Consider the following 23,085-nt stretch of genomic DNA (forward strand, 5'->3'; position numbering starts at 1 on the left):
AGTATATTGGCAATAATATAGCATAGTATTGGAGACACTAACAAAATGTTACAAGCTGAGGAGAAAGTACTCACTGCTGGGCCTTTCTGAATACTTAAGGCCATCAGAAAAATCATCATTTTAGCATGAACCCTTAGGGCGGATTTGTGCGCCATTGCTCAGGATTTAGATGCACTGCTGCAAGGAAAGCCTACCGACATGCATGACTGGCCCTAGTCGCTGTCACCGTTTCCTACTTTCCACCTCCATGGCACTGTGCATCTCATTAGCTAAAGCCCACTACAGCCTTGAAAGTTACCTTTCTTATTTTAGCAGTGACAAAACTGCATTCAGAAATCACCATTTCCAGCCACAGAGCAAAATACCACGGTGTGCAAACAGCACAGAAAAAGCATAAAGTAATTTAGCATGCTTGTTTGCATCTGCTGTACCCGTTTCTAGAATCAGATCTCACTCAAGAGTCGCTCTTCCAACTGGTTAGGCTCCAACACATGAATTCTGCTCCTGCATGTACCAGTTGCATGATATAAATAAATTGTATAAACACAACTTATTTTTTTAAGCAAACACGGGCCAAAGGGCATGTGAAAGGCTCTCGCAAGGCATGCAAGCCCACACCCAAAACCATTCTGGGCTTGCAACTTGTCGGACAGTTTGTAGCAACCAAGTTGTGGCATTTAGCATTTGGATTTTGTTACTTTATTAAGAGATCAGAAGGGGCCACATACAGCCCATTACATGGTGTGCTGGGTCCGCCGTGGCTGGCTGCCAGCTGCCTACCCAGCTGCTTTCTCACTACCCCTCAGCAGGACAGGGGGGAAAACAAGATGAAAAAGTTCATGGGTCAGGCTTAAGAGCGGGAGCTTGCTTATCAGTTACCATCACGGGCAAAACAGACTCATTTGGGGGGAAATTTAAATTAATTTATTGCCAGTTAAGATATATTTCTGCATTACTGTCAGGTTGGTTGAATGGTCTCACCTCCTTTCTTTAATTCTCTCAAGCAAATCATACTATAAACCACTGTTAGATGTGCGCAGTCCCTCAAGACAGCTGAAAAACTCCTCTATGTGTCATGAGTCTTATTTTCAAGTTAGATGAGACGGGAAGACAGTTTTTGTTTTGGGACTCCTTTGGTTTGATTTTGCCTGTTGATTTGTGGGGGTTTTTTAATTAAGTAAAATAAGTTCTGTTCATCATAAAGACTTCCTGATGTCAGACCCTAGGGATTTTATGTGACAAAATTTAACCTCTAATGGGCTTGCAGATTTTTCAAGAAATATTTGTTATTTTTAAATGAAGTCTTGATATTGATATTATGGCTTCTTCAGGACAAAAATATTTATATGTAGAAGCACTCATTATTTGCATCTAATGTTTTTTTTTATTTATTTACAAAAAAACCACAAACTACATAAACATCATAAAAAGTGTGCATTTCTGATTTTTCCACTGTACAGAATTTGTACCAAGTACTTAGGCACAGCACAGATTCATGAGTCAATTTAACAAATCCAGTTTTACCTATCAAAGGTTCAAGTTCAGGCTCTGTATGTTTGCATACCTGGAATGGTATGTTAAGCTGCCCTTAAGGCCACACTCAAGAAGTATTTATCAGATTTCACAGAGAACTTCCAACAAAAACATGTATAATCAATAAGTAGCAAGTCATTTGGGGTTTAGTTCTATCTCTCATCTTTTAAGAGTGGAGAAGAAGATGGGTCTTTGTTGCAAGTTCCAGCAGTGGTGATGGTCAGGGCCTTTTTTAATTAAAAAAAAAAACAACAAAAAGACCCCAAACCAAAACAGAAATGAGAATAAAAACAGACCAGCTCTGAGATAAATGCTTTTAATTAATTTAAAACGAAAAAGAATCCCAGACTATCATGATTCCAGCATTCAGTTTTTATTGATACTGGTTTCAGTATTGTATTATGAAAGAAACTGTGTTCTTCAGGAAACAGTAAGTCATTGAGGCTAAACCTCTGACTGTTCTTTCTTTGCACTTATACCACATTGTGGTGAAGTTGTGCAGCCTTTTTTCCCCATCTTATATCGGAGAGAGGATGGATTTTTAACTACATGGGAACTGAAATACAGTCCATAGGCAATGCACTAATCAGTCCATTTTGATTCTTCATAAAGTTAAAAACATCTGTAATAAAAATTGATATAAAATAACATTCAGTAACCCATACTGTTCAAGGAAAGGGAAATTATAGCCTGTGTTCCACTGAGGGATGATGAATAAAATTTCCCCACTCTGAGTTTGTATACAGTAATAAAATATTGATCTTTGTGACAAAACAAGTTAGATTTGTATGGAGAACAGTTCAGGAGGGTTTCATGGCTTGCAGCAATGATGGCAGAGCATATAACAATGAAGATTTAGTGTCAGTTCACTGAATTACTGCCTCAATGTAGCCATGTAAAGGGTTTTGCAAAGACGCATAATAGTTTCTTCTCCTTGTTTGTAAGTTTCCAAGTCATCATTGTTTAATTTCTCATCTGTACTACCGCAGATCAATTTGACATGGGTTATTAACATATCTGGCTGCTGTGCTCCAAGCCACATGTCCCCAATGTAAACAGAAGTCAGGAATACACAAACAGCTGTGGAAGAAAAAATAAGAGAAAAATCAGGACAGATAGTCTTCTATTTCCACATAATAATACAAAACCAAACCATTTTAGTGCCAGACCTATGTTTTTAAATGGTTTCCTAACTTTTCCAAGATGGAAAATTTGTGGGGTTTTGCCCATACAAAGCCAATGATCCTCCTCACACTAAGGAAAGAAAACAGTTTTTTGTTAGAACAACCTTCTGACCGTTTTCAGTTTGAAATCTGACCTGTAGCTTTTGCTATCAAATGATAACATTGAACAGCGTATGGATCAGAACCCATACCCATACGGACTCGTTTGTTGCAGACTATTTTTCCCCTTGGTATTTTATCTTTTATACTTCATTGAACTCCATGTTAGTCCTAGGAAAAAAAAAAGTTTTCTGTGAGGGAGTATGACTGTTGTATGATTAGAAACCCCTACAGTGTGACCTTGTTCTATGCTACTAACCCTTGTACCCATACCACTGGAGACACAGCTTTTACCTTGTGTAGTTATGAGCACCGGTGGGCACGGGCAAACTTCAAACTGATGAATTAAGAAACCCCCATGGAATTACCTACTTTCTAAAATTACTGCCTTGTCACGTGAGCAAAAAGGAAAAGGCGAGTTACCTTTCTTGTTCACATCCTCTTCCGTCATCGCTGACAGGCACAACGTTTTCACAAGTTCATGAAAGCTGTTGTTGGTCAGGCCCTGAGCATCCATTAGGTGAAGCATGATCAAACTGAACAAACAGAGCTCTTCAAAAAGTCCAGCCATCCCACTGCTGGCCTCACAGACCTGGGTGTAAAACTTGAAGATGTCGTTTCTCAGTGTCTCATCCCTGAGCATCTCCTGCACTGCCGCTGGGTGTGGCAAGATGCAATTCCGTAGCCACCGCAGAGTTAATGAAACATTTTGTAGATTAAGGCTGTGCGTAACCATGGATTTTACGAGCCATTTAGTCACTATGTAAGTGGACGCGCAGGTAAGACCAATTGTTTCATCCGCAACATCAGCAGACGTGAGGGGCTCCCCTCCACGTTTGGTAGGTGGCGTTGAGAAAACAGGCTGCCAGTGGGCAAATATGGAATTCAGATGACCTCTGCATTTCTCCAGCTCAGAGACTTTCAGGTCTGCTGCAGTGTCATCTTCTCTTTCTATCTCATTCTTTTTCCGAATGTGATGATATGCATGAGATGAGGCTTGAGATTTGTTTTTTTCTTTAATATTTTCTGTAAAACGCCACCAAAACAAACGTCAGATACTCCAAAGGATTTTCTTGGTACAAAACTATGCAAGAAAGACAGTATCTTGTGTTGCTTCAGTTGCTAAAAAGATAAGTGCTAGCCTCATTTGGCAGCCTAATTGAGCCTACGCATGTCAGAGCAAAAGGGCTACAGGCAGCTCCCAGTGACTCACAGGCTGAAACTTTTCTGAACCGGGTTGCCTGGCCCACAGCCCGGCCAAGCCAAGGCAGCATTTCAGAGGTGCGCAGGACACACTTTTGCCCGTAAGGCTACATTATTTACACCGCCTCACTCAAGCCGCTGCTCTCAGGGCTAGCGAAGGCACGGAACATACCTGCCTACGGAAGGAGGTATCGGCACAGCTACGTTGCTTTTGAACAGTGCAGGGTAAAGCAGTGCAGTTGGCCTTCCTCCAGCACAGCCACATCCTGGCCATGTGTCTGCCTCCTGAGGTGCTGTCAACCGAGGACACGTCAAGTTTTTGCACCCCAAGGGAAGACACAGGGAGCCAAACTTTGTAACGCCCAGCTGGCTTCCGTTAGATGCTGCCCGTGTCATGGGGAGCAGCAAAGCTCCCCAACAGCAATACCACTTTGCCACCGCCATACCACACAGAACATTTTATGGCAAACTGCTTCTGAGGAGTCATTGAGAAAATTATCAGAAATGTCAATTATGTTGCACTTTGCAGCTTAAAATGAACTAAATGCATTTAAGCATTTTTCCCGGGCGCTGTGGGGGACGGGGTCAACTCCTGACTTGTTACCTTAGAAACAAAATTTCAGATAAGGATCCATTTTTCTAACTGCTTTATAAGCTTCTGAGGCTTGGAGTAACTTTTAAAAACCACATATACAGTAAGTTACAGACATCGCTATAGTAGCTCTAAAAATCCTCCGAAAGACACTAAAAGGGTATGAAAAACTTCAGAAAAACTGAAGCTCTCATAGTATCCCTGAAACACAGTAAGAATTTAATAATTAGTTTAACTGATACAGAATACTTAAAGAAACCTATAGAAGTGTTTATGGACACCAAGAGCAGTTGTATTTGCGGGAAACCAGTGCTGTTTAACACCTCCCACTACAAAGTTCCTTGCACATTTTATTCACAGAGATAACAAAAGAAGTCATACAAGTCCAAATGTACTTTTGCTTTCTTTCAACACTGATGACAATAAGAAAAATCAACGATTTCATTTTCACTTGCTTTACTGACGGTTTTTACTCTTATTTCACTTTCAGATCCCCCATCCACACATAGAAGAATACAATTTTTTGAGGCCTGACACTAGATCTGCAATTAAGCTTAATTTTAAAGCTCTTTCCCTTTTTAAAACTGTTCCTCCAAAGCTTCCAGGATTGTGTTAAAGTTAGAAATCACTACAACAAAGACCTGAAAAATGGCTTTCCATTTACAGTCCTCTTCCCCCACGCTACATCAGATTGCCCAACAAAAGTTATTAGTGTTTAGCTTGTAACAGCCTTAACAACATTACTTTTCAAAATATTTTAGTACTTACTAAGCAATTCTTTGATTTGGTATTTCTGAGCAAGAGTCTGCACATCCTCTTGCAGTTGCAGGTCTTTTTCGATGACACTCCACTTATGCAGCAGCAGCAGGATCTCTTTGTTTGACAGAACACTGTCATTCACAGTGAACCGGCTCATTTCTTTGAAGGCCTCAACAACTATAGCACGATATTCCAGCACAGAATTGAATGTACTGAAAAACTCAGTCAGTTTGGCTAGATCTAAATTAGTCCTGTGAAAAGAAAACAAAAGTGCCATGAATTTTTCTGCATGCTAATTAATAAAATAAAATTAGCACAGGTTTTTTCTCCTTACAGTCTCTTCCTATAGTTTTCTCCTGCACTTCTCTAGACATATACTTTTGTTTCTCAGGATGCCAGTAATAATTAGTTCAATTCCCACTGAATCCCCAGTGCTTTGCTCCATTAGTGTTTGGCAGAAGAGACCATAAAACATAGTCTTTGCCCTGCTGCCCATAAGTAGGAAAGGCAGATGCCACACGAGGAAAAGGCCAAAGGTCTGCAACTTTACCTATGCTTCTTTATCTTACATGAATTTTCAAAATTTTGAGGAAATAAAAATAAACATAGCTTCTCCAGACTGTGGCAACACTTGTCTGCACAAAAAGCTGCAGGTGCTATTATGAACCCAAACAGAACTGATTACCCATTTGCTCTCTACTATATCCCTGCTGCAACTGCTGTGCTTACGCAGATTAAGTGCTCTAGACCTGGAGAGAAGAGACTGAGCGCTTCTTAATGCTGTCATGTAGAACTTTGCACAGCTTCTCCTCCTACAATTTGCACGTGTGGTGCAGACACAGAAAGTCTAAACCTTCAGACAGTATGAAAGACATAGCAGCTTAAAAATAGCCAGTCATTAAGGATGTAGAACTTGATAGTAACTGCATCAGCTGTTATTTCATTCCCCACATACTTAAACAGCTAAACCTTCCAGTCAAAGAAATCTCATCAAAATTTGCTACTAAACATTCAGACTGAAGGGGAAAAAAAAGCATTAAACTACCAGAGATCAAGAAATTCTTCTAGCCTTAATAAATTTCAAACTGGACAGACAATGAGATGCAGACTGATTAAAAAAAGAAAAAAAAAAACTTACCGAATGTGTTTGATTAATGTGATCAAAACGTACAGAAATTCATTTACAAGCTGAATAGGAAGAAACTTCCTGTTCTGCTGGGATTGATTCTTGCTTTCTCTCTTGCCTCCTAAATTTGTTAGCCACAGGGTATGAAGTAAGGAAATAATTTTATTTAACAGCTTGTTTTCCAGAAACCTGAAAAACAAACAAAAAAGAAGCAAACACTCATTCAGAAGGCAGAGCCTAACCAGGAACCACTCCATCACCTAGAGGGGACCATATTCTAGTGTGCTTTTGGAGCCATGAATGGCAATAGGTGCCTCTCAGCCAGAACCCCATCAGGGCATGAAAGCTCACCCCTCTGAAGCCCCTGATGACTGCCCTCCTCTTGCCATGCTGCAGCCAGGGAAACACAGCAGTGTATCGCGGCCCCTGCATGAGACTAGTAATGTCTGACTTGCACCTTTCGTTACACAGCTCTGCCAAGCATCCCATTAGATTGCAACCATTGCCACCATTTCTTTAGAGCAGTTCTGTTCAGACAGCTTGGTTCCTCATGTTCCTAAGACTTTACATAATAACAGCAATGCTTACAGCACAATATCAGGAGCCATATTTACTTTGTTATTCTAAGGACAGGAGGAGGAGGAGGAGGGAGCAATCTCATTTTTGTACACAGGATGAAAGAACAATACTTCTCAAAAGCACAATCACAAAATAAGGACAGGGTGCCAGAGGCCAAATCCAGGCTTTTTCACTTCCAAGTGTACCAAACTGTACAAAAGAGAGGTGTACGACAGGGGAGCAGTACTGAGAACCTGTTCAGGCCAATCGCACTGTAGATGATCTTGAAACCTTGCTTGAACCTGCCAGGGGAATCTATGCAAGAGATTCTGTGTGTGTGCATGCATGCACACGTGTGTGTGTATGTGTGCACATAAGTGAGGGAGAGGCTAGGGGAGAAATGTTATAGACCACTCAAATTCATTATTGTGCCAATTACTGTGCAGGAGGCCCTATGACAAGTTATGAATTGTGAGTATTTGAAATTAAAGAGTCACATATGCTAAAATAAGATGCCATTTTGTTTTCTAAGTTTTTCAAGGAAGTGTTATCAAAAGCATGAAGCCCCCACCCCCCATCATCCCTCCTACTACAACCTCAAAGCATCTTGATTTTATTTTTAGAAAAACAAGGGAATGCTTTGGAGTTCATCAGGTTCTGCCAGTATGATCCTAGGTGCCAAATGTCACAACCACTGACAGGCCATCTCCATATCTGTCACCCTTGTTTTCATACTCAGTTGCATAACTGTTCTATTGTGGACAGTAAAATTGTTCCCATTTCACGGGTGTTCCCCTAGTTACCTTTTCTCCAAGATGTGCAGTATCCAGGTTAGGAGACTGTGATCTTGAATCAGCTCGTAGGCAGCTCTGGTGACACGGGCAGCATTTTGTAATATCTCCAGAATACGACTCTGAAACAGAAAATATAATTTGTCCTTTTACAAAATTAGAATATAGTCAGGATCTAATTATTACCAACCTTTCAGAAGGGCATAATTAGCAATCTGACTGGTAGCTGGAATCTGATCAACTTGAAGTTAAAAAGTATTACCAAACACCGCATGTTCTTAGCAACCCCAGGGAAGAAAAAACATTCTCATTTCAAGGCTTCATACACACAGATGCTAATCTTAAAAAGAAGTCTTAAGGTAGCAAGACAATTTTCTCTTTTTTGTCCAAGATTTTGGTACCTAACCGAGATACTTTTAACAGACTGGATTTCTCAGGGTGGATGCTTATGAACACGAGGGCTTCTGGCATGTGAGTCCTCTTCCTGCTAAAGCACTGTACAGGTAACATGCTGGGTAGGGAATAAGGAGACCTAAAAAGGCAAAGGCTCTGACCTTATGAGCAAAACTGCCGTATGTGCAGTATTTCCCACGAAGCAGTAGAAATATGACTAGAGCCAGACCACCAGTTGATGCAACTGAGTGAGGTTCCATGATGGCAGGAACCAGTTCCAATTTCAGTGGACAAGGATGTGACTCCAGTTTAGACATAAGCGATTATTTCCCCCTCCACACATACACAAGGATCAACAAGGAACAGATCTTGAAGAGGACAAGGGAAGAGTTAACTGCTCCTTTCTGTTTTGCATTTGTTTAAGATCTCCAAACCATGCAAACTTTTGTATGTTTGGGTCTTTTTTGTTTTTTGTTTTTTTAATTCTTACCTGGGAGCTCTCATCACACAAAGGACTGTTGAAAAAGGAAAGAATGACCTGGAAAATCCTCTGGTAGTCATAAAGCTCATAGCAATGTTTATCACGCAGCCCTTCTCCAAGAAATCGGAGAATCCACTCACGTTCTGTTTTGTACTAGAAGCCATAAGAAAAATGCCACCATCAGACACTTCGAAATAATGCCTGCTCGTAAGAACACAAAAAAACTGGTTCCCTGGAAGTGCCAGCACAGTGTTTAACAGCTTTTTCTGGACTTCTCAACTTTCATCCCTATCAAATTTAATCAATAACATCCATCAGGAACAGTTACTCTGTAGCCCAAATATGCACTGATAATGGAACTTTGTTTCTAAAATATCTCAGTCAAACTCAACATTAATTATCTAAACTCAAATATGAATGTAAGCTAGCTAGGGCAGAACATACTGCTTGTGCTTACAGAGCACACACAGTACAATTAATGATTTCATTATGTCTTACCACTAAGAAACCAACAAAAGAAACCCAGAAATAAGACTTCTAATTCCATTATAAAACAACAAAAAAGATGCCTCTAGAATAAGATTTCATTGCATTTTAATGGCTTTTTTCTATTATTTTCTGAAGAATTAGTGGATATCTAAAGGTGTAATTCTTTCATTACCTCAAAATCAAAACTGTAGAAAAGCTGGAAAAACCCTGGTACTTTCCTCAGGTCCAAATACTGGTGTGACAGAAGGAATCTGTTTACCTTTATGTACATGTGCTCCTCTGTGAAAAGAAACAATGGTTATCACGGAGGACAACATTCCCAATACACAACCACATAGAAAAATAAATGGAACCTGTATTTTCCAGTGTTTCAGCTGTCAGAACAGTACATTAATTACAGCAAGAACGCCTTCTGCTCTAAGGCTGATTATATTGTTGGCCATCCCTCCTCTTCTCTTCCCCAAACTGAAAATCTCTTTCAGACTGCACACAAAGCAGGTGAGAAGATAAACATTCAACATGGCACTGATTTCAGCAAATCCAGTGTTACTTCATTGACAAAACAGAAATCGATGGCAAAGTGATAAGCAAATCTCTCTGCATTTCAAGACCAGCATTTCACATTAGGCAATCATAATTTTTAACCTACAGACCAGACATGTCCTGAATGAGCAGTAGAACAAGTTGCCCAGAGGGACTATACAGTCTCCATCCTCGGAGGCTTTCTAGGATTAGTCTAGAGGTCTGAAGGTTTTCTAGGATAAAGGCCTGCACAAAGCGGCCCGTTCTATAGCTGGCCCTGCCACAGGCAGAGGGTTTAGTTAGAGACCTCACAAGGTCCCTTCCAAACTGAACTACTCCCCAGTGCTATGATCTTCTTTTGCAACAGTGACTTACGTTCACTCAACATCTAAGGACACAAAGACACTTGGGCCAACCTACTCTGATCTGCTGAACAGGACCCACATACTCATCTAGTCCTCTGTCCGCTTCCAACCCAAAACTACGAGGAGGCAGTGGCTTCATCCCTGATGAATCAGGCTGGTTTTATACACCGATCAAAATGGCACTTCCCACTTCTCCAGTACAGCAGTCTACACAAGTACTGAAAGTTTTTTTTTGGAACACAGGAGAGTCATACTTCATGGCTCCTGCCAGTGTCACAGCTATCTCATCTTTCAGTATCGGTCAAGGACATTACTCCATGCACAGTGACTCACCCCAGGAGTACAACATGCACAGTAGGTTACAGTACCTGGCTTCAGAATCTGCTGTGCCACACGAGCGATGTAGAGGGTCAAAGAGAAGGTAAATCTGAGGTTCGGCTGCCTGATTCCATTTTGCACAGTATCCAAGAGATACAGCAACTGTAGCACAAGAACCCAGGGGAGAAAATCTTGAACCGTAACCCAAACATATACAACAGGAGAGCATGAATGCATAAATAAGCTTTTAGGATATTTCATAGCCATAAATCAAATACCAATCCCATCAGGATTTCCATTCCTACAAACAGAATTCCCAAGAATTTCTAAAACACATTTTCCCGCCTTTTTCTGCCCATTGATTACAAAAGAAGGAAACACAAAGCGATAGAGGAGAAACAATGGAACAGAGGATAAAAAGTTTCTTTTAGCTCTTTCACCGTGTGTATGTAGATGGACTCTCCCTGAAGTGTCCATGACCTAAAATGTCTAACCTGACAAAACTATAAATTGAGCTCAGTCTTACCTGACTCTTCTCTCGAAAGCGAGCTCCTTCCAGATGAGAACGAAAGGAAGCCAGGACAAAATACGCCACTGCTCTCATGTTGGAATCATAGCTGCTAAGGGCAGCTACTGTTAGGCCCAGGGCATTGACTTCAACAAACTTGTGACATGCCACTACACACTCTGTATGGGAAGAGGTTAAAAAATGAAAGAAGAACACCCAGAGCATTATACTGACATGTCACAGAGAATAAAACAGCACTGTAATCCTTAATAAAACTTCTATTCATAAACACCAATTTCTAGATCTACCCCTACGAACTATTATTACAGCGCAAGCTGAAGGCTCCTTCAGCTAACAAAGGTATCCCACAAACCATTCTGAACAGGAATTCTTTTACCTGTTTCAGAAAAATTAAGTACAAAGAAGAACATGAGGGAAAATTCTCCTCAAAACATTTTCTGGGCAATTGATAAGGCTGTGTCTGAAAGAAAGATAGCATAGCCAACAAAAAGCCAATCTGCACTAAAGAAAGAGCTTCCGTAAAAAAGCGTACGGGAGAATAATACATAAATAAGCCATTAGCCACACCAGCTGTTACTGCACAGGCATGAGTGATTCCGCTGGTAAGGCACGTTCCAAGCAAAGTACTAAATTATACCCCTACGTTCTTCTGGGACAAACAAAATCCAGCAACGAACAGTAACCAGCCAAACAGAAAACACACCCTTGAATCCAACATTTATTTTCCATAGTGTTTTACCATTAGAATTTATGGAGTTTCTCATTTAAAGTCTGTGTGTTTTGAAAAGCTTGTGCCATTTCTACCCACTGATGGCTAGAAATGGCTTGATGTAAAAACTCCAGAATATCTCCTGTGCTATTTCTGTTCCATTTACCAGTAATGGAATACAATGGCACCTCAGTTGTATTTTATCAGCTAAACTGCAAATGTACTGCAGTCCTCCATTTAGCAACAATATTCACATATTTTCTTGTAACTCACACTGAAAGTCAAGAGGACGTTTCTAAGAGACATATTCTTATTTAAGAAGAGGCTGTAGTCTTACTGACACGTACGTATACTTGGCCTACCGATTTCCTCCCCCACCAACACCCACACACAACTAATATATATATATATATATATTTATGTAAAAAACACAGATAATTTATGTCCCCACACCAGCAGCAGGGCTGTTTCTCTCATCTTCTCCTCAACTGCCAGAAGTTCTGCTTCTGTTTCATGCCTGGCAGTTTCATAGCCAGCTCTGCTAGTTATGGGCCAGGCAGTGGCAAGGTCTCTACCTCCCAGCACTGCCCCCCAGCCAGCCCACTGCTACGTGACCAATGCAAAGGCATCACTGAATTGCAATAACAGATCTTTTCAGCAAGTGGTTTTACAAGTTATTTCAATAATAACAATTACTGTACACTTCCCTACACCACTCCTCACCAAAGCACATCATGTTTAACAGGCGTAATGCAAAACACCTCAGTCATTCTCCTAGTGAGGAAAAAGATCCCTCAATTTGTTAGCATGGGATCTCTCTCACATTACCAGAGCTCACACAGATACAGCTCTACCCCCCACTCTACCTCTAGACACTGAGCAAAGCCACCTCCTGACTACCAAAGTAAAAATGGTGAGAGGAGTAGCAACAACAGGGCAGGAGAAAGAGAAACAGAGCCCAGTAAGACACCTAATCTATGCCTTCTGCTACCTTCTGCCTGTGGCAAAGCAACTCCACACCTCCCACTCCTCAGGCAAGATGCAAGGTAAGCACTGGGAAATGGATGCTTTCTATTGAATCCTAAGTGAACATGCAAAGATAATCCAAAATTTGTCTGTCTGCAGAGGCTTCCTCATTGCTTAAGGACATCTCACACATAGCCCTGACCTGTACAACATCCCCTCTTCAGTACAGAATCAAATATACGTTGTATGCCCTTTCACAGCAAGCCACCACACAGCTCTCCTTCAGACTTCAGTTCTTGAGAACCACTAATGTACACCAACTAGACAGACAAAGTGAATAAATTTATGGGGTGGTACCACATAATGAAATCCAAGGTCGTCACTTCAGCAGTAAAGTTCATGCTGGTCACAGAAAGATTTATTTGGAAAACTTTCTTTCACTGAAAACATGCAGTGGAAATATTTTCCATCCAGCTGACCTTGAAGAGTGTGTTCATCAACTAACGTAAAATAACAAGCTATTATTAAAAAAAAAAAAAGTTAATTCTATGTCTGACATACGGTTTGTTTAAAGTACCTTGAGAACCATGATGGAAAAGCTTTTCACAAGATGCTTATCAGAGCTAAAGTTAGACAGAACTCACTATCTGCCCAACTCCAGATTCTTTACTCAGTGAGCATTAAACACTGTGCAGTAAGTCTGTGTTTATAAATTTAGCAGTTACATAACATCTGTGCACAGGGCACTGTGCAGCCAGTACAAAGAGCAAATAAATAAAGAGGAATTGGGTATTCCAAAAGCAGCTGACATGGTTTAGAAGCACCATGGGACTTGAACTCATAAATCACTTGGGCCCTTTAAAAATGTTAGGACACAGACTCTTAGTGTGGCGCAGTTAAGGGAACTATTTTTCCCCTCTCCAGTTTTAAAGTCTGCCTATGTCAGGATAGCCACTGCCTCCACAGCTCTGCAAGAACACGATGTGCAAGAGCTCCCTCAGCCCCACTGCTCCCACACAAGTGGTCATCATCCCTGGCTGACTCTAGCACTGCTAAGGCCGACCTGCAGCCACCAAATCCCTCCCACCAGTTAAGGTGATGGCCTCCAGGCTAAGGGTGATGACAGGTACATGACAGCAGCACTTTTTCCAACTATTACACCCAGGTTCAAAAGACACTGACTGTCCATGCTCTTCGTCTATACCAACCTCAAAGATCAAGCATTAACTGGATTGTCTAAGATCCCTCCTACTGCAAAATGCCAAATAGTTCTGGTACCTTTTTTCCCTCAGGAGACAAAAACACAGTTCTTTTTACTGTTGTCAAAATTATACAGAGCAGTTTACAACTATGAATAAGTATAGGCTAAGAACACACAAAACAGGTACTGTACTGCAAGTGCACAGGTGAACAAAGAAGAATTGTAAGTATGATCTCACTGAAAGACAGTTACCAGCTTGCCAATTGCTTCTGATATTATTGTTATGGAAAGCCAAATCCATCTATAATTACATAGTGATTAACCATAACCAATCAACATAGGGAGGGAGCTGGTTAGGAAATTCCTTATGATACTTGTCTCACTTTGATCTTTAAGCGTTCTCTAAATAGTGTACCTGTGAAGTACAGCAGAGATATGCATATGCGAATCAGGGTCACGTCAAACAAGAGAAGTGAGGCTACGCAACTAGTTTTCAAGCACCGTGTTGATCTCACCAAACTTTCCAACAATTCTGCGCACAGGCCTGTTCATGACAAACTCCACGCATCTCCATCTGATGGAAAATGAGTTGGCTGAAGCTTCCCTGTACTACAACCACAGCCTGCAACAGGCCAGCTCTCCAGTCAACGCAGTCACAGTGCCCCTCACAGAAAGCAGCACCCCTGTGGAGATTCACTCTGGTCAGGAAACAACTTCATTCTGGCTGATGATCCAGGGTGATCCAACCAGAAACGGTGGTTTCTGCTTTATGCCCAGAGAACTCCACAACATTGCAGGGCACATTCTCCAACCTACCCTACCTCTGCCCAGTTCCCACTGAGAACACAGCTGAAAGGAAGGAGCCGATTACAGCTCCCAAAAACTCAGCCCCAAAGCAGCCCCAGATCAGAGCAGTCCTATCAGCTGCAGGTGGGGCACTGCACGTAGCAGCAGAAGGTACCATCTCTCCCATGCCTGTTTTGCTCATCAAAATGCTATGACACCACAGCTGATGCAGTATACAGCTCTACACATTCACCAGAAAAAAAAATACAACTTTCCAGTACGGAATATTCCCTGCTGATCCCTCTTAATTTTCTTATTACATTGTGCTGGATTTTGTGATATACAGAATGCTAGATCAGAGAACATAAATCTTTGTCTACTTTTGTTTCCAGTTCCAGTTTAAAAACCCCTCCTCATCTTAGGTAGATCGGTCCCTCTACATAGGTTAACCCACCACATTTAACAGAGATGTGAGGGAGCACCTAGTCATCTGAACAAGAGCAGCTTGGCAGGAATGCCCATCTGCTGCCACGTCACTCTGCTTCTGAAGTAGCCCAATCTCACTAGTTATATTGCATTACTTGGAAAAGTGCTTTCAAAAAAAACCCAAAAGTTTAATGCCAATTATACCTTGTTACTTTTTAAGTCATTCTGAAAATTACAGTGCAATGCAGTAGGTAGTTAAGTGATGTATCTTTCTTCTCTCCAAAGCAAGGCACAAATGTCTTTGTGGTACTAGCTTTTAGATGAAGAATAACAGAGCTACACAAGGAGCCAGACAGCTCCTGCAGCACAGTAAAATGACACTAAATATCAAAGAAGAACATTCACTTTACCTGGTCTAGTCAGTTCACTGAAGAGCTGAAGTAGGAAACAAGGATCATAGAAGTCATCAAGACTCTTGACACTTTCATCTCTATATAGTGACTCCTGTACCTCCTGAAACCAAATTCAAACCAGCATTTGTAAGGAACAACACAACTTTCCAGCTTGGTTTCAAACTTCCCCAACGAATTCATGGCATTATAAAGGGCTGGGAGAGGGCAGTCAACAATAACTCTTGCAAAAATGTAATGCAACACAGCGTGAGACATGCTTGTGTTTAAATCTGGCTTTCACTATCATGGTTCCAAAACTATTTTTTCTGACTAGCACTAACTGGTATAGAAGCACATTATCAAACTGTATGAAAGACGGAAGAGCTCACTGTCAGTGGATCCTTGCACAGTCAAATTTAACAACTGTTTAAAAGTCAAATTCTGGTCTCACTTACACATGGCAATCTCAGCACTGCTGTACAATCACACCTGCCAACAAGATGTGGTCCATATACTGCAATTAATTTGAAAAGTGCTCCTAAATAATTAATTCCAGCCCTCATATGAGCTTAAATTACTCTCCTGATGTAAACAATTTGCAGTGTATTACATGAATGCAAGAAATTAATTACTAAAGTGAAAGGCTCTTTTCCTACATCAAGAGAAGGGTAATTCAGCAGTGTGAACCAAAGCACCTGTGATGACAGAAGACGGCGATGCTGAGGGAAAGACAGAATTGTCTTCATCATCTTTTCTCGGTCTAGCAGGCACAGAATCTCTTCCATGCTTGGCTGCTGCCATAGTGACTTCCCTAGACTCTTGCAAGTCTTGTGATGCTCCACAGCTGCTGGACCCCATAGGAGGATTCTTAAACATTGTTAAAAGTAAAGGCATTAGTCAACAGACTGCTAGCACTGAGTGAAAAGCAATTACAGAGGATATAAATTAGTATTTAAACTTTCCCTTCACTTGTACTTCTTATCCTGTGGGAACTTGAAACTAGAATTTGTTTCCCTGGCAACACCTTTTTCATCCATCCAAAAGCTTTTCAAATTCAGTCTGATGGTGTATCATTAACTATTTCCTACTCTGTTAATCCAAGTCAGAACTTATCTTCTCAGAAAAAATGCTTTTTTATTTAAGCTATAAATGCAGGTAAGTAAGACAGCAGCTGCATGAAGAGACAGTGATGAAGACCTAGTCATACAAGGTTGTCTCAAAAGCAATTGGTATTTCAAACCAGCATCACAGTGGTTCAGTAAAACAAATCCTCACTCTCCTCCTCTGAGTTGCTCCTTGGACCCCTCCTTACTTTGCCTGTGCTTGAAGTGCTAATGATACTGTCATTTTTTATGTGGGTCCTGCCGGCAGCATGCCTCACTGTCAATGAAGCAGCTAGAGGGGCGATGTTAGGCTTCTTATAATCCAGACCCTGGAGGATCCCATTTGTAACACAAGTTGGTCTCTGCTGGGTTATACATACAGCACTCCTGAACGTTCTCTAAATTCACTCAAACTCTTCAGTGCTGGGATCAAACCTAACCAAGTGTTTGGCTACCAATTCACTTCAGGGTACAGTATAAAATTGTTTCTCCTTTAAAAAGGCTACAAAATTTTTTGGATCTAACTACCTCTGAAATCAGTCTCCTCCTCACATTAACACCCTCCCATTTGCAAACACTTCAGTGAAGACTTATGCAGGATGTGGCAAGGGCCAGAGCCCTGGCTTCTGGAAGCCTCTTTGATTCCCTACTAACAAAAACTTTCCTGTCCCCCTTTATAGGCTGCAAGGATTATCTATATTCTCAGACAAAGCTAAGGGAGGGTCTTAATTCAGAGTCCAGTCCTGCTCCAGCTGCCTGAGCCAGTACTCTTGCACTGCTGTTAATATTTATGCCCATACCTCAAAGACAGAAAGGTGCATTTCAGCAAGGCAGACCAAAAACATCAGTGTATGTAATAACTGTTAGCAACAGACTTTCCTGTGGACTGCTTGGGCACAGGGCCTGAAAAGGAACTGGTTATTTTAAACAATACATGGTTCTCTCTTAGGAAGCATGTAGATGAATTGCAAGGTTGCGCTGTAAGAAGAGCTACAGTCCAGACTGGTGAAAGACAAGGACGGCATTGATACCATGTTAGTACCCCAAAACTAACAATACACGTGTTAATGCAAGAGATTACATATCACTCCTCCACTGGCATATTTCTCTCCTCTCCAGCAAAACACCAGAGCCAAATATCATGCACACAGGGGCAAGATTATTGAAAAGGGCAAAGACTGTGCTGAGTGCCAAATCCTGTATCCCAAGGGAACAAGGAAAGGGAAGAATTCCTACACTAGCTTTGGCCTTCATCTGTGATGAAATCCCTATAGTGGGCTCTTACCGTGGAGAATGAGCAATTACTGAAATAAGACAGTCCCTCATCTAACCTACAGACAACCAAAAGTTTGGGCAACACACAAGAATTATGTTAAGAATAGGAAATACATAGAAAAAATGTTTCCAAAAGCAGCATTCACCTCTAGGTTTGACCTTGCTCGCTGCTTATCTCAGTTAAATAAGTCCCTGGAAAAATGCCAATTGTGAGACTGCTTATTTGTGTGTAGTTAATTGAACAAAGGAAAGTAGTCAGCTTACCTGGAATTTATAAGACTTTGATTATTTTTCTCATATAACCGAAGTAGTAGCAGTATCTTCTGATCTAAAAAACAAGATGAACCCCAAAGTCAGTCACCTATGAAGACAAAAACCAGATCTAGAAGGAAGTACCTTTTCCAGGATAACACACTTACCTACAGCACTCAGTGTAGCCCCGTAGGCACCCAGCAACACAGCAAGGTGGCTGCTCTCACAGAGAGAAGGGCTGAGCTTCACAACTGTCAGCAGTATATCCACCAAGGCCTCTGAAATAAACACACAGCTTTAGCTTTGTTGTTCTGTCTGTTAGATAGTGCATATATAAATACGCACACACACACATATACTGCCCTCTCTAAATAGATGCACACACAGTACTGTACTGTATTTTAGATCAAGATCTACCTCTATAAATACCAAAACCCATTCCCCTGACTTAACTGAAGGATGACTACGATGCATTTAATTCAAGTGGAAGAATTTTTTTTTTAACAATGTTAAAAAAGTATTTCCAAGCTGGACACAGATGTCATTGTGAAACTTTCCATGTGTACATGTTTGCTCTCTGGTTAAAAAGAAGTGCTATACCCTATCCCACCATACCATAGCTCCCTCCTCTCCCAGGAAGGCATCTTAAGTTAGCTCAGGAGTTGCACAGACTAAAGGCAGACATCTCAGCAACCTCCCCAAGCTACTCAAGAAGTTAGAGCATGAACTTTTATGTTCTTACCCCAGCCGCAGTAACTTGTCAAAACGCTTCTACATTGTGCATTGAAACAGGGGTCATCGCTGCAGAATCCAATTAGTTAGCAAGCTACAGGAACTCTGCCCTGGGGCATACAAAAATTACCCACCTTTGTTTTGTAACTAGCTAAGAAACAGATCAAGTGATCAGGTTACTCAAAGGCAAACAGGGCATCTGTGGCAGATTCAAGACTTGAATCCAGTTTTCTTTACTCCCTGTACCTGAAAAGGCATGGGCCTTTCCCCCTAGTATCTACAGGAATACATAATGTCAAAACAAAACAGATCATAATGACAACAGCCTGAATGAATGCACTCAACACCAAGCTTCTGAATTACTGACATTAGCCTCAAAGAATCCATCTTGCTGCCCTACAGAAACACATTCAAAAGGTAAAACATGTACAACAGGCAGTAAAATCTATTACTTAGTTTTAATTTCACTAAATTTGTGACTTCACAAGGGCTTTTTGCTCTTTTTAGATGATTTAAAACTTTAAAGTTTGTTTACATGTTGCTTACCGATATACACAAAACTGGTTATCAACATACTGCTCTGAGAATTTCCTCCCCTTTTTATACAGCTTGTCCAGTCACAGAATCTGAAAACCCCATACAGTGGGCAAAGTTGAGTGTATGTAGATTAAATGATTACTTCAAGATCAGTTGGCAGAGATGAAGAAACAAAGCCAATCGTACATGTGAACAAGCACCCAATTTATATTGCTCATGAAAGGATATTTCTCTTGAAAGGTTACGATACCAAATACACATCATTAAAATTAACTTTTTTGATACAGCTTGCAAAATCAACTTAAAATCTTCTGTATCAACCTATTTTAAAACAGGTTTAAAGGTCACACACATTTCTAACAGGAACTATATGCACTTCTGTGATCTTATGCTAACATCCTCACAGAAACCAAAAGAACCAATTCAAGATTTCAACAGGGTTCACAAAACTAAAACCAACCAACCAAAAAAACCCAAACCCATCTCTTCAGTAGTTTTAGAAACATGTTTAAAACCAGTAGTAATAAAATTAATGCAACATTTGGATTCAAGCAGAGGTAGAATTTAAAACTAAACGCTAATATTCCAGAACCATTCAATAGCTCTGCAAGTATATGTAGGTGGATAGGTTACTGGATGGACAGAATATAACGTGAGAAAGACAAAATTACTAAATAGAGTTAAAGGAAAGATGATTAAAAAAATACCTCTTGTCTGTGTGTTTGTGCCATCTTCTTCTCTTGACCTCAGTATGGCTGACAAAAATAGAGAGTGCTGTGTGACCATCATATGAAGTTTGGAGAGCTTGACTAAGCTCTGACTAAGTGTGGATTCTTTCTTGTATAATAACTGAATAGCAATGTTCAGGACTTTCAAAAATGCTTCATCTCTGTAGCGGTACCTTTAGAAGCAAGGATCACAGAAGAATCAAATCCCAACCAAACCCAAGGAAAACTTCTTGGAAAAAAAAAACTGTTTAAGAAATGAGAACTTTGCAAAGAAAGCAAACATAAAAAAATCAAAACAAAAACAAAAAAAGAAAATACATGCACCTTTTTCCCTGAGCCGTTCTCATTTAATTCTTTTTAAGCTATACTGACATCCAATTATAAACAATAAAAGAGAATCAACACACAGTCACACTTGTGGCTGCACTGATCTTAATAAAGTACTGGAATTTTGCCTACTAACACGTCAGGCAGAACAGATTAACACTTCAGATTAACACTTCTACCTCCACAGAAGCTAAGACTACCCTAACCTATTTTTATTTCTTTTATTTAAATGATTTACATTTAAAGGTGAAAGATCTGATTCTGTTTTCATATGAACTGTATTTAAGAAATACCTTAAATAAAAACAAGTTATATGAGCATAAAGCTTCTTTATGCCAGTTGAAAAGAAGATAGTCTAGCTATCCAGTTAGCTATGTTAGTTATGCTAACTAAAGCACAAAATCCAATGCCTGCAGTTGTGCTGGTTCAGGCTCCAATGAAGCCACGAGTATGACGGGAAGTGCATCCTGAGAAACAAGGAGCATTGTCAAATCTGACTGGATTCAAGGGAGATAGTATGTAACACAGGACAAAGCCAAGTGAACAGAACTGCACCTCCTACGGCACCTTTGGTGCATCTCAAAATTACTTACTTGAGTCCTGTCTTCACAAGGTTGTACCACTCATCTGGGTCCACTTCTTCAACAAAGCACTGTGCACACAGTAAGCAAAAACAGGTATTTACATTTAGCACAGAGAGCTTCTGCAGATCAAGACCAGCAATTTTTGTTCAACAGACACACTAACAACATGCACGCCAAGCACTCAGGTGAGATAACAGGAAAGAAAGGTCTTGGATACAAGAATCCTACCTCCTGATTCAAATGAAACTGCAAGTCTTGTTTTGTTGGTCCTGGCAGCAAGGGAGTATACGGGCTGTACGCAATTAAAAAGTAAGCTGCTCTGTAGGTACCAAAAAAGCCAGAACCTTGAAACTTCACACTCCCAAAGTGTGAAAGGAATAAAAAGCTGGCAAGTCAAAGCAATAGACTCAGGTACTAGGGTTTTGTGTACCTACCATATGTGCTTAAGCTAATCAGCCTTTGTGGCAAACATGGATGGCTGGGTGTACATGTTCTTGACAAAAAGTGATCTTCCCTGAAATGCTATAAACCACAAAAAACAACAATCAATTTTAAGAAGACTGACAGCTGCATGTGCTGGCAGTCCCAATAGTGGTAGCTGCTAACCTCATCAGGCCTGTGAACACCATCAGGATGAACACTATGAGGTGGCCCCTCAGGTCCTGCAAGACTCTTGTCCTGCACAGTCATGTCCTAAGAGGGAGTCTCACCAGAAGCCAGGAAGCCGTCAAAGGCATTTGTTGCCTGCAGAGACCTTCATTTTTATAGCTTACATGGATCTGCCTACCTTACTGAACTAGTACAGAGGGAATAATCAAGTAGTGTTCTTTATGATCACAGTCTGGATTTCTACCTATTATCAGCCAGATTTCTGCCACAAACTTCAGACGGTATGACACGTGGGTCTTGTCAGAAGTGTCTCTATCACTTTTTTTTTTTTTTTTTAATAAGAACATCCATTGGCAACCTTTGGTTTTTAACTCCTGAACACCTCAAACTGTCATTTTCAAAAGGAGCCTGTTAGCAGAAAGCCATCAAAAAGAACTCAAAATTGCTTCTTATAAAGGATTAACTCCACAAAAGCTACTGAAAGCCCATAGAAGCCATAATCTATAAAAATAGATTAAATTAAAAATAGAAAATAAAGTCCAATCTATGTTTACCCAAGACACAAGAGCATAATAACACATATACACACACAGTCATATTCTGGCAATGCAGATAAAAAAAAGTCTCACCAGTAATTCTTCTAGCCTCAGCAGCATGGACCTCTCTGCTTCTCCCTTGCTTTCATCTTTACTGCTGCTGTACATGACAATTAACCCCTTCATGCAGGCTGATAACAGGCGTCTCCTCCAGAAATGCAGCTCTTCGGAGTTTTCAAGCACTCTAGATATGGCATCTGCCACTGTCCAACTGCAGCAAGACATTTATTTATTTATTCATTAACGTTGTAACATGCTTTTTGTATACGTTAAAGATGTCTCGCTGCCAAAGCATAAATTACAGATTCTTGGAGAAGAGGATGTTGTTGTTGTTCACAACATTTGTATTCATGCCTATACTATGACAACGCTTTATAAGACAAACCAAATTCCGAAACAAGGCAACAGGATTTGCCTACCTCTCATTACTTTCTGCTTTCTCAAGAGCAGCAGGAAGCTGATCAATAAGGTTTTGCAGCCCTTTGCTTTCTGAAGATGGCAACAACTTTGAAAGAACTTGCAGTTTCACAGTGGTCTCGTGCAAGGATTCTGTGTCGTGAAATACACTGCAAAGCTCCTTCCACAGAGCTTTCCTCAAGACAGGTTTAACCCCCGAGACAACTGTTGGGAGACAGCAGGGGACATAGGTTCCACCATCGAAGTGTGTTAAGCAACAACAGACTTATAATTACAAAAATCCCAAATCACTTTCCTAATCAAGGCCCAGATTACTTAGTTTCTAGGAAATTATACTGCAGTAGCTGCTAATCTGCTATAAAGAAGCGCACTCTGTATTGTTCCATAGTGCCATTAGGAAGTATTTAACATATGTACCAGACAATTGCTTGCTACACAGCTGAAATGACTAGACAAGGGCAAACAATGCAGACCTTCAAAAGAGGTACTTCCTGATAAGAAAC

The 23,085-nt window shown here is 40.6% G+C and overlaps 1 protein-coding gene across 1 annotated transcript in view; it reads right to left on the reverse strand.

Moving 5' to 3' along the window:
- Positions 1–1,833: 1,833 nt before the first annotated feature.
- The window catches only part of URB1 (URB1 ribosome biogenesis homolog), a 53,570-nt gene continuing 32,318 nt past the window's right edge, over positions 1,834–23,085 (reverse strand). Inside the window, exons 23-39 of the mRNA XM_055703310.1 lie at positions 22,585–22,786; positions 22,199–22,376; positions 20,970–21,028; positions 20,029–20,222; positions 18,220–18,330; positions 18,065–18,128; positions 16,118–16,289; positions 15,441–15,543; positions 10,940–11,100; positions 10,464–10,575; positions 9,381–9,487; positions 8,729–8,872; positions 7,858–7,967; positions 6,509–6,685; positions 5,380–5,621; positions 3,240–3,842; positions 1,834–2,613 (exon numbers count right to left, since the gene is read on the reverse strand). Coding sequence (XP_055559285.1) covers positions 2,408–2,613; positions 3,240–3,842; positions 5,380–5,621; positions 6,509–6,685; positions 7,858–7,967; positions 8,729–8,872; positions 9,381–9,487; positions 10,464–10,575; positions 10,940–11,100; positions 15,441–15,543; positions 16,118–16,289; positions 18,065–18,128; positions 18,220–18,330; positions 20,029–20,222; positions 20,970–21,028; positions 22,199–22,376; positions 22,585–22,786 — 2,945 coding nt within the window. The 3' untranslated portion in view covers positions 1,834–2,407. The remainder of the gene's footprint in view (positions 2,614–3,239; positions 3,843–5,379; positions 5,622–6,508; positions 6,686–7,857; positions 7,968–8,728; positions 8,873–9,380; positions 9,488–10,463; positions 10,576–10,939; positions 11,101–15,440; positions 15,544–16,117; positions 16,290–18,064; positions 18,129–18,219; positions 18,331–20,028; positions 20,223–20,969; positions 21,029–22,198; positions 22,377–22,584; positions 22,787–23,085) is intronic.

Source organism: Falco cherrug, chromosome 2 (assembly GCF_023634085.1).
Source record: "Falco cherrug isolate bFalChe1 chromosome 2, bFalChe1.pri, whole genome shotgun sequence".
In the NCBI taxonomy this organism is placed as follows: domain Eukaryota; kingdom Metazoa; phylum Chordata; class Aves; order Falconiformes; family Falconidae; genus Falco; species Falco cherrug.